This window comes from Artemia sp. Qi Xiang Cuo, chromosome 20, assembly GCF_049724085.1.
Source record: "Artemia sp. Qi Xiang Cuo chromosome 20, ASM4972408v1, whole genome shotgun sequence".
In the NCBI taxonomy this organism is placed as follows: Eukaryota; Metazoa; Arthropoda; class Branchiopoda; order Anostraca; family Artemiidae; genus Artemia; species Artemia sp. Qi Xiang Cuo.
In genome coordinates, this window is record NC_142813.1 from 6,245,784 (window position 1) to 6,264,289 (window position 18,506).

Here is an 18,506-nt window from a genome sequence, read left to right on the forward strand (position 1 = left end):
CTGTTCTGTGATTTGCTTGATCAGCTTTCTGGTGTGGGGACTTTCTCTAAAAAACGTATTTGTGTTTTGGGAGATTTTAATTGTAATATGTTAAATGTTGGATCAAGTGATGAATGTGACCATCTCTTTGATGTGCTTTCTTCTTCTGGGCTACTTCCTTCATTTTTTTTTTCTTCTCGTGTTGATCCTACAAGAAATTCTGCCACTTTGATAGATAATATTTTCATTTCTCATTCTCCAAAATTGAAGTTTACTTCTGGTCTTGTTTTCACTGATCTGTCTGATCACTTCCGTATTTATCTATCACTTTTTGTACCTAAAACTGAGAGTGCTGTGAATGAGCAAGGTGAGTCTTCTTTTAGAACTTTTACAGATAATGAAATTTCTAATTTAATTCTTAGTCTTCAGAGTAATGATTGGTCTAGTGTTCTTGAAGCTAATGATGTTGAATGTGCAACAAGTTTATTTGTTTGTCGTATGGGAGCTCTGTTGGATAAGCATTTTCCTCTTAGGAAGAGACCAAGGCATTCTACACCCAAATGCCCATGGATGTCCATAGGTCGGATTAATGCTACACATATGAAGGCGTCTCTGTTCAAGGTTACATGTTAAAGTAAAACACAGGATGATCTTTTGAAGTATAAACATTATAAAATGTACTTACGACTTCAGTACGTGCAGCCAAAAAGCTCTATTTTTCGCGTCGAATAGATGAGTGTAAGGGGAACTTGCAAAAGGATTGGAATGTAGTTAATGAAGCTATTTCTCGCAAGAAACTCAAACAGTCCCCCCATGTCATTACTGGAATGCTGATGGATCTATTGTGCATAAAAATTCTTCAGCAAACGCCTTCAATTCGTATTTCACCACTCTTACTTCAGTTCCCATTCAACCCAAGAGTAGAGTAAGTAGTTTTCCCATAGCAGAAAAGTCATTTTTCCTTTTCCCATGCAGTGATATTGAAATTTATAGTATTATTTCTCAGCTTCCAAGTAGCCGTTCAGTTGATGGTTTTTGGTTTGAGTAATAATTTTCTTAAGAAAATTGGTTGGTTTTTTTCTAACTCCATCTCATAAACAACAAACCTTTTTCTTTTTTTAGGTGTTTTTTCTCATTTATTTAAAATTATTAATGTTTTACCTTTGTATAAAAAATGTGATGCATCACTAATTTCAAATTATAGGAAAATTTCTCTTCTTCCTGTTATCTCTCAGGTTGTTGAAAGAGTAGTGTATCGTAGACTCTCTTCATTTGTTTTTAGTACTAATACGACTGCAGGAAATTCTCTCATAACTAAACATCAGTATGGTTTTCGTCCCACTTTCTGTACCTCGTATGCACTTTCTGATGCAACAGAGTTTGTGCATTTTAATCTGGAAATAGGGCTTATGTGTTTTATGTTTAATTTTATATTTTTGACAGGCCGCTGATATGGTTGCCAACTCTATTCTCTTGTCTAAACAGTCTTCAATTGGAGGATATTGAGTCCAGCTAGAATGATTAATATCTTGTTTTTCGGGGATGTATCAGTATGTTTCAGTTAATGGTAATTCTTCCACTACTTTGCCTATATTGAAGGGTGACCCACAAGGCTCTGTCCTTGGACCACTTTTGTGTTTAATTTACATTAATGGTCTCGTTGATGGTCTTCATCCCCTTGTGCACCCTATTCTTTTTGCTGATGACAGTAACTTTTTCATTGCTGCAGTAGACCTGCCATCTGCCACTTCCCTAGCTCAAGGTCTTTTTGATAAAGTAAAAGATTGGTGCTGGTCAAATGGTATGACTCTCAACAGCCAAAAGAGTGCCATTATACACTTCAGGACCCCTTATCGTATGAGAGACGTAAGGGAGCCAATCATCCTGACTTATGGGAATGATGTTATACCGCAAGCTGCTATGGTGAAATTTCTTGGTGTGTATCTTGACTATTTTCTCTCTTTTAAGCCTCATATAACTCACACCCGTTCCCTCATCTTCCGCCAGTCTTCAATGTTGCACCGGGTTAACTCATTTCTTCCCCCAGATGTTATGCTTTCTCTTTATTATGCTTTTATATTTCCTTACCTTTCTTATTGCTGCTCTGTCTGGGGTAATACTAATAAATCTCTTATCTGCTCACTTCAAAGAGCCCAAAAGAGGGCAATGAAGGCTACTTTTCTTCTCCCTCGGCTTTACCCTTCCTCTGATCTTTACAATGATACTCGAATAGCTCCGCTGGACCGCATTGTGGGTAGGAGTAATCTTTGTTTAGGGCATTATGCTTTTCTAGGTATGCTTCCACTGCCTTTACAGCAATTTTTTTCGCAAGCAGGCTCAAAAAGGTTCTCTAATTTTTTATGTAGTTCGTTTCGTTTATTTATTTAGCCCAAACGTTCATCTACAGCAGCCCAGAGATCTCCTGTCCATAAATAAATTAAGTTATGGAATTCAATCCCACCAGATGTCCCGTTATTTCTGTCTGCAAAGGCAGTTATTCGTCGTGTATTTGCAGTTTTGTAATTTCTCTCTCCTTCGTTTATTTTCCCTGTTTTCTCTTTTCCTAGTGTTTCTCCTTTTGTGTTATTCCCTTATATATCGTTTTAATCTTTATTTCATATATATTGTTTGATTTATAGTAATATTTATGGTTGTTTTAGTGCTTTATTATTGTGTTGTAAGGCCCACAATAAGCCAAGCTTCTTGGGCCAAATAATTTTTCTTTACGTTTGTAATACAGTTTAGTATTAATAAAATGATTGATTGATGATTGATTGATTGATTGAGTATAGGGGAGTATTAATACTATTATTAGCCTAACATTTTTTAGGGCTTAAATTGCCAGTGCTTCCAAGAAATATAGCTTTCACATGATAGGATTTACATTTTTACATTTTTAGTATTAATACATTTTTGCTTTACAGTATCAGGATGATACATTTTTACCTTATATTTTTTTTTTCACTTTGATATTTGATATTCATATATATGATATTTCATCAAACATTTCTACTAAACCGTCTTCAGTGCTATTAAAAATAATTATTATCATTATTTTGTTTATTTCCCTTAAAATCGAGGAGCAAGGCCGTAGCCAGAACTTCTGTTTGGGGAAGGGGTTAAAAAAAAGTTAAAAATTGCATCAAAAATTTCTTTATATGCATTTATGTTGCGTCTTTATTAATCAAACAATTGTTTTTTTTGGGGGGGGGGGCGTCAACATCCTAACCCCTCCACCCCTCGATACAGCCTTGTCGAGGAGTATATGAAATACATATTTAAAATTGTAAAAATAAACCATCAAATAGAACAAAGCAACGATTTGCAATAGACTTGCAAACATTAAACTGAGTAAAATATATAAACTGAAATAAAAATAAAAATAATGTCGTAAAAGGAAAAATTAGCCTTTGAAAATAACCTTAAAGATTGTAAAGTGTTTTGTGTTTTTCAGTCAGTTACAGTTGTTTGGCCCATTCTGGGATGTCACGAATCGATACAATTAGTTTTATTTCAAATATTTTTGAAATAAAGTCTTTCTTTTTTTTTTTTTTGAGTCTATTTAATATAATTAATTAATTTAGTTTATTTATTCTAATTTTTTCTATAGTTTCTATTTTATTTATATTTTCTTTTCTTCTCCTTCATATGTGATTAAGTGATCATTTTAAATTTTCTTTTGTTTTTTATCCTTGAGTATGTAATTCATATGTCTTCCCTCTTTGTACAGGCCAATGAGCCTTTGAGGGATTTATAACATCTAATATTGTATGTGTATTTAATGAAGAATAAAACTTATCTTATCTTATCTGTTAGGTCCGTTTTGCCCATTGTACGCGCATAGTAAGTCACAGACCGATCGAAAAAAAATAAATAATAAATTGGGTCTATTTTGGGTAAGTCTAATCGTTCTAACAAATAGTTTTTTTCCTTTTTTTTGGTTTTTTTTTAATATTGAGGTCACCTTGTCCCTATTTGCAGGCCCAGTAGGTTTAACCAGTCGGAAAAAATAAATTTGTTGGCACAGTTTCAAGTGTCGATTTCATCGAAATTTCACCCTTTAGGTCTAAGCCTATAGGTTTGAAACCTACATTGCCATCATTTAGGTTTCCATCAATTTAGATAAAGAGTTCATTGGCCTTTTTTGGCCCAATTTTTAGGCAAATAGATATCTTTTCTTTGTGATTTAGGCCCTATTAACGCAGAGAATTTCAGGGATTTCAGACATAAGACAGTCGAATAAAAGTGGTAAACCCATTTTAGAGGGCTCGTACATTAGGGTCCTCATGATCCGTGCAAGTTAAAGTTTCAAGCCATTTAAAAAAAGAAGATTTTCTTATTTTTCATACGGCTAGGGATTCCAATACGGGAGGGGGGGGGGGGGCTTGGGATTTTGTTCAGGGGGGATTTAAATACCTTATAATTTTTTTTATTTCGGATTGGGGTCCTCCTGACCCATGATTTAAAGGACATAAGTTTTGAGCTGATGAGAAAAAGCATTTGGATCCTTTTGGGTACTACTTGTAAGGCGAATATGCCCCAAAAACAAGAAAAACCACATTTTTCTCTTTTTTATTGTGCACTTGAGTCTTTTTGATCCAATGGCGTAACGATATACGTTTTGAGCCAATCGGAAAAAAATTCTCGGCAGTTCGTGTCCCCAAAATAACTTTTTTTTACATTTGGCTCCGCTTCGCCCAGGGAGTTAGGACTGTAAGTTTCAAACAGATCAAGAAAATTAAGTTTTTCCATCAAGGAAATCCAATCAAGGAAATTAAGTTTTAAGTTTAAGCCCCCCTAACAACTGTCTCTCTCCCAACAAAATATTTCGTCCCCTTAGCCCAGGCAACAATTCTTGAAAGTCTCAAGCGAATAGGAAAAACATTTTGGGAATCCATTTGGACTACTAAATAAAGATCTTTGACCATTTTTGGGCTCCACTTTTCAGGAAAGTCAATTTTCTTTTCTATTTCTTCTTGTACATTCTGGTCCCCATGTATCATGGAATTAAGAAGATCGGTTTTAAGCCGTCAAGAAAAGTTTTATGGTCCTTTGTCGGGCCCCGTTTTTACAGGGACCCATATTTTTTTCAATGTTTCTTTCTGCATTATGTCCTATCAGCACCACAACTTGAGGACGTAAATTTCGAGCCATTCGGAGAAAAGCTGGAACTCTTTACGAAACAGGATTTCGGGGGCCAGTATCCCCCAAATTTTGTTGCACGTCAACTTCCTCTTGGCCAAGGGCTTAGGTCTAAGAGTTTCAAAGTGATCTTGGACACAAGTTTTGGGTCCACTTGAAAGCCCCTTAGCCGTCATTGCAAGGCCCATTAGCCGTAAGCCAAGGCCTTACGGCTAAAAGTTTCAAACTGATCTTGGACACAAGCTTTTGGTCCATTTGCAAGCCCCTTAGCCGTAATTGCAAGGCCCATAAGCCTTAAGCCACGGCCTTACGGCTAAAAGTTTCAAACTGATCTTGGACACAAGTTTTTGGTCCATTTGCAAGCCCCTTAGCCGTAATTGCAAGGCCCATAAAGCCTTAAGTCAAGAGCTTACGGCAAAAAGTTTCAAACTGATCTTGGACACAAGTTTTTTGGTCCATTTGCAAGCCCCGTAGCCGTAATCGCAAGCCGCATTAGCCGTAAGCCAAGGGCTTAGGGCTAGAAGTTTCAATCTGATCTTCGACACAAGTTTTTTAGTCCGTTTGCAAGCCCCTTAGCCGTAATTACAAGCCCCATTAGCCGTAAGCCAAGGGCGTAGGGTTTAAAGTTTCAAACTGATCTTGGACACAAGTTTTTGGTCCATTTGCAAGCCCCTTAGCCGTACTAACAAGGCCCATTAGCTGTAAGCCAAGGGCTTAGCGCTAAAAGTTTCAAACTTATCTTGGACACAAGTTTGTTGGTCCATTTGCAAGCCCCTTGGCCGTAATTACAAGCCCCATTGGCCGTAAGCCAAGGGCATAGGGCTACAAGTCTGAAACTGATCTTGGACACAAGTTTGTTGGTCCATTTTCAAGCCACTTAGCCGTAATTACAAGCCCCATTAGCCGTAAGCCAAGGGCATAGGGATAAAAGTTTCAGACTGATCTTGGACACGAGTTTGTTTTCCATTTTCAAGCCCCTTAGCCGTAATTACAAGCCCCATTAGACGTTAGCCAAGGACATAGGGCAAAAAGTTTCAAACTGATCTTGGACACGAGTTTGTTGGTCCATTTGCAAACCCCTTAGCCATAAATACCAGCCCCATCAGACGTAAGCCAAGGACATAGGGCTAAAAGTTTCAAACTGATCTTGGACACGAGTTTGTTGTCCATTTGCAAGCCCCTTAGCCATAATTACAAGCCCCATTAGACGTAAGCCAAGGACATAGGGCAAAAAGTTTCAAACTGATCTTGGACACGAGTTTGTTGGTCCATTTGCAAGCCCCTTAGCCATAAATACAAGCCCCATCAGACGTAAGCCAAGGACATAGGGCTAAAAGTTTCAAACTGATCTTGGACACATGTTTTTTGGTCTATTTGCACCCTCCTCCTAACAAAAATACATATTTCTCTTTACCTAGGGAAAAGTTCCTGAAATTTTCGGGTAAATCAGACAGCCAAGATGAAACATACCTCCCCCCCCTATAAAACATATATTTGAACAGTTTGCAGTTTGGATCATCTACGTCTTTTGCCCCAGGGGCTACTGCGGTAAAGTCTTCTGTAGATACATATTTATTCAACATATTGGCTAATTTGAATAAGAAAATTTGTATCTAACATCATGAAGGCTTACGGGGAGGGCTGACACGCAAAAAAGGAGAGGGCTGGTCGCCCTTCAATCACAATTGACTCTTAAAAGGGGCACTATAACTTCACAACTAAATGAGCTCCCTCCAAAGTTTTTACAGCCAACCCCTCCATGCGAAGTGGCAGAGAGAAAAAAAACTAATACATTGGAGTATCGTTCACTCTCATACACCATTTATCTGGTGTTAATACGTCAATTATTTGCAGTTAAAAACGTGTATTTTAAAAAATGTGTTATAGTTGAGGAAGAAAAATACTTTTAAGTTAACACCATTAAAATAGTGTTGGTACAATCGACTTCTAAAATCAGAAAACATCCTTTTTTCTTCTTTTTTTTCCTTTTCTGCATAATCACCAAAGGAGAAAAGCCGTATTTTTGCTCTTTTGGGGCAGTGAGCTTTAGTTTTGAGTTTTCTACTAAAAAAAAAATGAAGTTTAAGGCAATCAAGAGCTTTAAGCAACTTCCTCAAAAAGAAAGAAAAGTGAAGGCGATTCTTCTACGAAAGAAAAGTGTTCAATGGCCAAATTTTGTTTCTCCTTTTGACTAGAAACTTTCTCCTTTTGAGTTGAAGTTTCTCCTTTTGAGTAGAAAGTTTCTCCTTTTGAGTAGAAAGTTTCTCCTTTTGAGTAGAAAGTTTCTCCTTTTGAGTAGAAAGTTTCTCCTTTTGAGTAGAAAGTTTCTCCTTTTGAGTAGAAAGTTTCTCCTTTTGAGTAGAAAGTTTCTCCTTTTGAGTTGAAAGTTTCTTTAGAAGTATAAAACGATAAGAGGTAAACGAGTTCTTAAATCACCCCTCCCTCCCCACCATACAAAGAATACAGAGATAGAGCTGGTCAAATTGGTTCTTGAGCGGCTGACATCCCATAAAATCTACATTTTAAAAGTAAATTACTTGGCAGCAGCTTCACAACTATCTAAGAGGGAAAATAGTTTATTTTTGTGCGTTTTTCGATTTAAGTTAGACTTATGCCCTTAAGTAACGTCGTAGAAGTGTTTATTACCTATAGAATTTTTCTCTGGGCACTTTACTATTTTGAGATAACTTTAAACTTTTTTAGCGACTTTAAAATATTGTCACGGTTTCAAGGATAGAAAAAAAAACGACGAAACGATCAGAACGATGTAAAAGGAGTATTGTTGCAGTTGTGTAGCTCGTATGCAGTGTTGTTGCAGTTGTACAGCTCGTTTTCAAGAAAGCAGTCGTTGAAGCTCATTTTTCAGATGATACATTCAGTACTTCCATTATCCCCCACTTTTTTGGTGTTCATTTGAATGCAAATAGCACTCTCCTTTGAGGTGTGAAGGGTGTCAACAATTTTTTTTTTTGGGGGGGGGGGTGGCAAAATTGGCCATTGTAGTTTCCGTTTATTTCCTGTTTCATATTTTTATTTATAGTAATATTTCTGCTCAATTAGATTTGATGTCTTTTAAAAATTACTTTCAGCTCATTAGGTTCGACATCTTATGTAAGCTAACTTCAGCTCGCTCAGTTGTTCAGTTATATGCAAATAGCACTCTCCTTTGAGGTGTGAGGGGTGTCAACAGTACTTTTTCTTTGGCAAAATTGGTCATTGTAATTTTCGTTTATTTCATGTTTCATATTTTCATTTATAGTAAGTTCTGCTCAGTTAGATTTGGTATCTTGTAAAAATTAATTTCAGCTCATTAGGTTCGACATCTTATGTAAGCTAACTTCAGTTCGCTCAAGTTTTCATTCCAGCAAGTCGTTGTCGAGGTGATACATTAGAAGTCCAACAATGTTAAGAATATAATTATTCTTTAAACAGCATAATTTAGTGACTCGTGTTTTTGTACAAAATAATTGCATGACCACTGAAAGTGAGACTAGAAACGAGATTGTGTATATTGCGCAACAGCAAAATTATAGTGTTTGAAACCCAGCAATTCCATTACAAGACATTTATTTCTTTCAGAGAGATTTATTCGAGGTTATTAACTGTTTTCCCTCTTAGATAGCCGTGAAGCTATCTTCATAAAATAACCGTGAAGCTATTTAAGTGAACACTAAAAAATGGGGGATAATGGAAGTACTGAATGTATCATCTCGAAAACGAGCTTCAACAACAGCCTTCTTGAAAACGAACTGCACAACTGCAACAATGCTGCTTTTACATCATTGTGATCGTTTCGTTGTTTTTTTTTGTCCTAGAAACCGTCACAGTATTTTAAAATCGCTAAAAAAAAAGTCTAAAGTTATCTCAAAATAGTAAAGTGCCCAGAGAGAAATTCTATGGGTATATGGGTAATTAACACTCCTACGTTACTTAAGGGCATAGGTCTAACTTCAATCGAAAAACGCAAAAAAACGAACTATTTTCCCTCTTAGATAGCTGTGAAGCTGCTGCCGAGTAATTTACTTCGAAAATATAGATTTTATGGGATGTTAGCCTTCCAAAAATGTTTTGTCCATCAACGCACTACTTTTACTAAAAAGTATCGTGCCTCACAAGTATTAATTTTTCCAACTACTTTGTAAAAAAAAAATATCATAAAAACTTAGGAGGCTCAGCGATCGGAAACTAAATATTGTAATACCTTATCTAAGGACAAAAGTCACTGACGGGCAACCGATCCCCTTCAGTACTTTATTTTAGTCCTGACATCTCCATGTCCTCCCCCATTATAGCATCTGGTAAAAATTAGAGGAATACCGTTTTGTTCAAAATAGTCGAAAGGGCTAATATCCCCGCCTCCAGGCTGACATGACACTTGCAGCAACAGAGGCAAGGGATTGTTTTTTTAATTCCCTGTCGTTTGGGTGACAAACATCCAATCCATTTACAATACCTTGGACCTTAGTTCCTCCTGTGCCTTTAAAGGCGTACACACATCAGTGAGTAGCTTTACTAAAATAAATAGAATATTGACATCAAGGCGTTTCCTAGACGGGGAGGTTCCAGATTGTTATCCCCCTCGCCCCACCGTGAAATTTAAAAACACACTTGTCTTTATAGTAAAAAAAATATATAAACATATAGATGACCCTTTTCAGTTTCCGTACTTACTGTTTGAAAGACGGTCAGCCAGATTGGTACCCAAAGCAATTCGAAAAGAATTTCTCTGGAAAACATGTAAAACATGGAAGACATGAAGAAAAACATGTAAAACATGAAGGGGACCAGTTGCCCGTCAGTGACTTGCCCTTAGATAAGTTTTTGTTTAATTTTGGTTGTCCGATCGCTTAAGAGCTCTTAGGCATTGTTTGCCAGGTTCGAAGCTTCACAAGGAATTCCCGAAGCGTCACAAGGAATTCCCGAAGCGTCACAAGGAATTCCCGAAGCGTCACAAGGAATTCCCGAAGCTTCACAAGGAATTCCCGAAGCTTCACAGGGAGTTCCCGAAGCTTCATAAGGAATTCCCGAAGCTTCACAAGGAATTCCCGAAGCTACACAATGCTGAACTTCTGCATCGACACACGTAGGCTATTAGAGTAAATCAGAAGAGGTTATGTGCACGCGAGTTTTCAAAATGCATTATTAGCAATATCTCGGGATTAGGGACGGCTTGGGGTTTCAATTCAGGACCTCGGTACATATAGAGAAGGAAGGACTTCCGATTTTGTTTATTAACTTTACTTTCGGCGGGAACCAGACGATGATCCATCCTGCCCGGCACCAATGGACGATGGGATGACCGGCGAAGTCCAATGTGATATGTCAGCAGCAGCCTCTTCTGCAATCTTCAGCCAGTTCTTATCCCAACGACGTCCGTGTCGTCGGAAGCCACCCCAAGGATCCAGGTCATTCTTGAATGTCTGCCAGAGATTCTTCATTTGGCCGCCTGGTCTCCGTTTCCAAGTTGAAAGGGGGCCACAGGTGAGGACATCGCGGGATATAGTTCCAGCTGGTCTGTTGTAGTGTGTGTCCCAAGAATTTCAGTCGTCGTTGTTTTATGACCACCGAGAGGGGGGCATTCTGGGCACAACGCCTTCGAACCTCAGCGTTTGAGATATGAAACCATCGGCTGACCCGTAGTATATGCCTCATACAGCGATGGTCAAATATTTAGCGATGGTCGAATAATTTTGTTTAGGAGGGCGAGGAATTGTGGGACACACCCCACATCCCTTCGCCGTATTTGCTACCGCTTACTTCTAATTAGACATGCAAATTAGCATTTGGGTAGGAGGAGGAGGAGTCCAGGCCCCTTTACAATATAAGAAATTGTATATATCTTCCCATTAGTTCATATATGCGTTTTTTTTACTTTTTTTTCCTTTTAATTTTTCCACCCCGAATTAATCCCAACCCCGAACTAAGACACTACGTACGCACTTAGTTCATGATACAGCCCTGGCGAGCCGGTAAGTACAGTTAACAACCTAACTGTCCATGACCTGCGACCATCAGAAAATTAAACAAATGATGGCGGTTGTACACTTAATTGCTCCATAAACTGCTTTACACTTTCCCCAATTATCTGTTGGCTCTTTGCAAAATAACAGCAGTTTGGCTTTTGTTTGATTTTATAAGAGAATAATTGCATGGTTTCATTTTAATTACACTTAAGCAATTTACGCCAGTTTTCCAGTTCCATTTCTCTTTCCTCTGCATTTGTTGCTCTTTCCTCTGCATTTTATTGCTCTTCCTCTGCAGTTTTTTGCTCTTTCCTCTGCAGTTTTTTGCTCTTCCTCTGCATTTTTTGCTCTTTCCTCTGCATTTTTTTGCTCTTCCTCTGCATTTTTTGCTCTTTCCTCTGCATTTTTTTTGCTCTTTCCTCTGTAGTTTTTTACTCTTCCTCTGCATTTTTTGCTCTTTCCTCTGCATTTTTTTTTGCTCTTTCTCTGCATTTTTTGCTCTTTCCTCTGCATTTTTTGCTCTTTCCTCTGCATTTTTTTGTTCTTTCCTCTGCATTTTTTGCTCTTTCCTCTGCATTTTTTTGCTCTTTCCTCTGCAGTTTTTTGCTCTTCCTCTGCATTTTTTGCTCTTTCCTCTGCATTTTTTTGCTCTTTCCTCTGCATTTTTTCCTAGGCATTTATTTCCGGGTCCTCTCTGGGTGGAACGACTCTTTGGCGTTTATTTCATTTGCATTATTTCAGTCTAATAAAAACGTCAACAATGTATGACAATTTTCCAGGCACACTTCTCTTTCCTCACCTATTTTATTAGTATTGAAAAACGACACAAAAAGAGACCTCTACAAAAAAGAGACCCGGACAAAAAGAGACCTCTACTATTACCAGTGTTCCCGTTAATAAGTACGCTATTAAGGAACTCTTCGTAGGCTCTTTGGGTAGATAGGGTGGCAAAATTTCTAAACAAGTCAATCTTACAGGTTTATGATAGCCACACTTATTACAAATTAGAAAAAGCGTTTCAAATAAAAAATTAAATAAAATGAGTAAAAATAAATAAAAAAAAGTCTATACATTTGATAGACCCCATTTAATGCAAAGAATTGAAAATTATATATTTTTTTAAACTGCATGGTCTCACGCACATACATAAGGTGGCCTTGGGACAGACCTTCCCCTCTCCACAAAAAAAAACGAAAATCTCAGAATTTTTTTAATTTTTACCGCAATTTCTTACATTGTTTACACGGCTGTTTTGATTGGCTGTTATGACAAGTTCACCAATAAGAGGACCAACCAATAATAATACATTGAACAAATAAAATAATATTAAATAAGGCAAGATGAAAAAGAGGAATTACTCCTTTTAAACCCAAAACAGTTATTTGATGAGCAAACTCCACTTAATTTCTCCGACTTCTGTTACTGATAACCACCTTCTACATTTTCATTTATCTTTGCATTTTGGTCAAAGGCTTTATACAATTCTGAAAAAGGCTTATGCCAGCTTTGCCTCTCATTCAGACTATATGTCTCACCGGCGGATCCAGGGGGACTGTTCCTTTCCCCAAGATTTTTTCTTGGGGAAAGGGGCAGCCCCCTGTTTTTTCCTTTTTTTCACTCTTTTTAGAATACAATTTGTCAATTTGGTCAATTATTGGCACCTTTGTCATATTGCCCCCCACCCAAGATTTTACTCATTGTCGCCCTTGTCACACTGCCCCTCCCCCAAGATTTTGCTCTAGATCCGCCCATGTCCTGTCTTGGCTTTATCTCCAATCTGCTAATGTCACTATTCATATCAGTCCTGCTATAATCCCTGCTTCCATTTCACTAACATATTTCACTAACATATCTCGGTCTCCCTTTTGGTGTATTTAGAGAGAAACTCCTCTTAAACCCAAAACAGTTATTTGATGAGCAAACTCCACTTAATTTCTTAACTTAATTTTCATCACTGTCCACCAACTTGATTTTAATTCAAAAATCAATGGATTTGAATTAAAATCATGTGATGAAAAAGTTAAGAGGCATGGCTAATTGGAGAAAATGCCAAGACAGATAGTCTGAGTGATAGGCAAAGCTAGCATAAGCCTTTTTCAGAATTGTATAAAAATGATGTCATTTCTCTTGTTGATACTTCCCATCCCCTCTGCCCCTTGCGCATCTCAGGGGGTTTTGAGTACGGCTCAAAACCCCTATGCCTTCCCAAGGCCAGAACATAATTTGCACTTTACTGAAAAAATATAAATGTTTTTACTTTTATAATTTTAAAAAATCAAATAATTTTAACATTTTGATTGCTCTGCCCCTTTCGTATCTCAGAGCCGATGTTACATTACCAAAACCTGAATACTCGACAACAACAGCGACAAATTTTGATTGTAAAAGTTCATTCAAGACAGTATGAATAAAAGGCGACTACAAGGGGAAATGCTGCTAAATCATGTTGCTAAATACTGCGAAATGCTGCTTAATGGTGCTATACGCTGCTAAATCATGTTGTTTCTGGGAGGGAGGGGAGGTATTTTAGACCCTTAATAAAACAAAATATAAACAAAACAAAAAATAAAAGTCCATTCAAGACACAGAAGGAATAGAAGCCAACTGTAGGGAACAATGTACCTAAATCATGTTGTTTCTGGGGGCGGGGGGGGGGGAAGTGTAATAAAACAGAATATATATCAATCAATACAAAACTTACCTGTGCTAGATCGTCTTCGGAATATTGCCGATAAGATTCAGGTCCATCTTGAATATCCATCTCTTTATAGAAAACTTCTACTCCAATTTCATCTTCTGCCTCTTCAAGTGAAGGGGGCTCATTGATCCATGCATTCAAATCCAAACTAAGATTAAAAAAATACATACATAAACAACTTTATAACTTAACTTTTTTCGATTATCATCTCAAAGCTCAAATATTCTCCTTTAGTAGGCTGCACCACCAAGATTTTTAATTCAAGTTCATTGAGTAGCTCAGGTTTGAGTAGCTAGTAACCCAAGGTTTAGAAATCTTAAGTCAAGGTCAATAATCAACAATTCATCAGGTCATACACGTAATGGAGTAAATTTTTCTAATTGTGATTGACTGAGACAAAATATGCAGCAGGGCCAGCAAATATTTTTCACATTTTTAGCGATTGTTTGCACAATTTAAACAGGTATTATGCAATTTTAAATAGGGCAACAAATGAAGTTTTAACTGTGGTTAAAGCAAGCAGCTAAAAATGACATTATCGATACAATTTAACAGAACTAAGACTGCACCAAAAATTGGACACGAGGCGAAACTAAGAATGCACCAAAAATTGGACACGAGGCGAAACTAAGACTGCACCAAAAATTGGATACGAGGCGAAACTAAGACTGCACCAAAAATTGGACACGAGGCGAAACTAAGACTGCACCAAAAATTGGAAACGAGGCGAAACTAAGACTGCACAAAAATTGGACACGAGGCGAAACTAAGACTGCACCAAAAATTGGACACGAGCCGAAACTAAGACTGCACCAAAAATTGGACACGAGGCGAAACTAAGACTGCACAAAAATTGGACAGGAGGCGAAACTAAGACTGCACTAAAATTGGACGTGGGGCCAAACTTAGACGTATTTATTTCCCTTTTTTGACAAGTAAAGGGTCTCAAATTTTGAAAAATAAAAATTGTCATACGGAAGAATCAAAAACTAATGTGCCAGTGTTCTATTTCTGAACGAGGTTATAAATGGGGAAAGCGAATGAAATGTTTATCTTATAATCAAACTGTAACTCCTTTACCTCTCCAAATCCGATTTCGATGCACAGTGTCATCAATCCTTCTCCAATCTATTTCCAACAATCTACAATCTACATCAATCCAATCTACTTCCCAGAGAAAGTAATCAATCCTTCTCAGAGTTTTACCGACTTCAAAAACTTGTCTAGGAACATTAATAATTGACCAGACAAATGATACAATTTGCCTCAAATAGCCATCAGTCAGCGCCCTATCAGTGACTTAGTAGAGAGCGAAGGTTTCCCATGAAAATTATTTAAGGTCACTTCGCACGGAATGGATTGTCGTAAAAACTTGGAAAGGGGCTCGTCCGACTGGAAATTAAAAGTTCTAGTACCCTTTTTAAGGAATAAAAGAAGTCAAACCGCAACAAACTCCCCTCTCATGCTTTTTTTACCCATGAGCATCCTCGTAACCCCCATGGCATAGGATCAAAATTTTCAGATAGTAATTTTTTAGAATAGTCCGGAAGTTCAATTTATATACCTCTGGAAATGAGAATAGAAAAATAGAAACGCGTTCCATCCTGGCTGTCTGGTCGGGTTGAACTTTCAAGGATCCTTCATTGGGCGAAGAGACCTCAAATTTTGGTCGAGAGGGTAGAGGGTGTTAAGGAGCCCGAACGTTTTGCTCTTATCATTTTGAAACTAACACCCATTAGTCACTGGCCGAAAGGACCCCAAGGGGTAGTGATAACAACCTTCTCGTGCTACCCTGTGAATAGCAGGCATACAACAAACATATTCTTGCTAAATGTCAGTCACCGTCCAGCCACTGATCGTCCTGCCGAGATTAGATAGACTGAAGAGATTAACTGCAGCTAAGTCATACAGGAGGGGGGGGAGCAATCCCCCTGAACATATGGAGGAACGACCATGGTGCAAGAACAGATCCCTTGAGGAGCAATCAGAGGTGAGAGAACTAAATTATTTCGCTAGTGTCGGTACTGTGGATCAGAATGTCACTTGACGTTGATGGCTGAAGAGTTGTGTATGACTCTTTTTTCTTTTGAGAGACGAATAGTACCCATCAAATCCAGTCTGGAACTGGTGGGTGATGTTCTCGGAGTGAGGAAAAATCATTGGTGGACACCTTGACACTACCAAAGATGGCTCATCTACAAAGGGAAAAAAGATAGGCAAATTCTGTCTCAAAATACCACGCTTGATGGGAACCAATAGTCCAGTGGTTATTGGTTCTTGGTTCGATATTATTATTATCTCTTTTTCGAGCGGGGAGACGATGGACCTTTTGACCTGAGGTTCGACTCAGTTTTGCGAGTCGGCCCATAATATTACTAAGGATAAGGGATATCACGTACTTAAAAAAAGGCTGGGACACAATTTCTTTCCGATCGGCTAGATACTTCCATCTGTATGTCCTTGACCCAAGGATACTCCAATGCAATAAAAAAGGATTGAAAAGAATACTCGTTCACTGGAAATGGAGTTCAAAAAATAACCTATACACCGAACGGCTTGGTGGTGGACCAGTGAATTGACCTGTGCCTGGAACTACGAGCCCCTTGAAAATGGGCATTTTTTTTTGATCTGCTTAAAAATTCCATTTGCAAGTTCATGGCCCAGGGAAACATCAATGCGGTAACAAAATAATGAAAATAATATTACTTTGCCAAAAATTGGGTCCAAAAAAGGTCAAATAGGTTTGGCTCCGAACGGCGTGAAACTTCATTCATAAGTCCTTGATCAAGTTGATCAAGTGGAAACCTAATGGGTGAAAAATAATTTAGGCTAGAGGCCCAGAACCAAAACAACGGATCGTAATTTTTTTTCCCCTTGATTGCCTTTAAGCTCATATCTGCAAGTAGAGCCTCAATCCCTTGGGCTAAGTATCCCCAATCCTGAAAAAGAAATATTAGTTTGCCCAGAGATGGGATCGAAATAACTTTTTACATCAAACAGCCTGTTGGTGGACCAGTGGACTGATTTGTGCCTGGAAATACGTGTCCCGAGTATTCAACCCCGTTGTCGCAGAATCAGTACAAAGATCTTTGCAGTTAAGAAGCGACACTAATTTATGGACAAGGGAAATCTACATAGCCTGCGCCTACGCAGTTAAGAAGCGACACTAATTTATGGACGAGGGAAATCTACATAGCCTGCGCCTGCGCAGAGTCCACTGGAACCCTAGGCAGCACAGAATGGGGCTAACACCAACGTTTTATGGACACTAATTTATGGACAAGGGAAATCTACATAGCCTGCGCCTGTGCAGAGTCCACTGGAACCCTAAGCAGCACAGAATGGGGCTAACAAAAACGTTTTTTTATCGTTGGACCAAAACGTCTGGACGTTAACGTTAGATCTAGAGAATGACCGATTCGTGAGACCCGACCCATAAATTCCAAGGATGTACCGAATCAGCTTGAAAAGTGGAAAAAAAAATCTGAAATTAATTTAGCAATAACACCCAAAAATGGACCATAGAATTATTTACGAGATATTAAAAAAAAAACACATTCAAGCTAGAACATAAAACATATTCAAGCTAAAATCATAAAACATATTCAAGCTAGAAACGTAATATTATTACAAAATAATTTTTGAGCCCTGGGAGCGCAGGTTAGGCTATAAAAATCCGAATAATAAAAAATTAAAAAAACAAAACAAAAACAAAACGGACAAGAAGCGGGCGACGGTCTAAGGCCTAAACTAAAGGCTTAACCTAAGGCCTAAGTCCCAAGCGAGTATAGCAGTCGGAAGGAGGTGATATCAGGCAATTAACAGGCTATATTTCAAAGCTTGCGAGGGCGGAGAGCCTGAGGAAGGGGAGGAAGGTAAGGTAAACAAAAGCAGAAAAGGCTCTTTTGATAGTATATACACATAAAAAATTCTGTCTCTGCCTGTCTATTTATCGATTTGTCTTCAAGGAATTTATAGCTAAATTATTCAAGATTGAAACGTGACATTTTTGCGGAAACGTTCTGGAGCCATAAGAAACAAAATTAGGTTATAAGAATTCCAAAGAAGAAAAATTACATAAATGAAAATTGTATAAATATCTCATGCTTTTCAATAAGGGACAACAATAGTGAAATTTAATTTTAAGAAAATAATTATATTGTAAAACTATAATATAAATGTTAAATGGTCGAATTCTATAATATTTTAACAAGTATCAAACCAGGACTGCAGATAAGTTGATATCCCTCTGTAAAACCTTTACTGGGGTTTCTAGTCTGGGGTTACTTGGGCGGGGTTTCAAGGGCGGTTGTCCCCTTTAAATCAAAACATTTTCTTTCAAGTTAATATATATATATATATATATATATATATATATATATATATATATATATATATATATATATATATATATATATATATATATATATATATATATATATATGACAGAGCACTAAAAACAAAAAGCAAAAGATCACTATTCAACTTTTACAATGTAACTAGTGTAGAAGGAGTTGGTTCCAAGCATTTTTTAACAACAAAAAGACGGAGGACAACGAAAAAAAAAAAAAAAAAAAAAAAAAAAAAAAAAAAAAAAAAAAAGAAGGGCACTATACTTTCTAGGACGAAAGACAATTACAAAACACAGAAATAATGAAGAAGACATATATATATATATATATATATATATATATATATATATATATATATATATATATATATAT

General features: G+C 37.4%; 1 protein-coding gene across 2 annotated transcripts in view; it reads right to left on the reverse strand.

Annotated features, from left to right (window-relative positions):
* The window catches only part of g (adaptor-related protein complex 3, delta 1 subunit-like garnet), a 204,628-nt gene that overhangs the window by 107,628 nt on the left and 78,494 nt on the right, over positions 1 to 18,506 (reverse strand). For both annotated transcript variants that reach the window (XM_089105783.1, XM_089105784.1), the window contains exon 13: positions 13,786 to 13,930. In XM_089105783.1, coding sequence (XP_088961909.1) covers positions 13,786 to 13,930 — 145 coding nt within the window. The remainder of the gene's footprint in view (positions 1 to 13,785; positions 13,931 to 18,506) is intronic.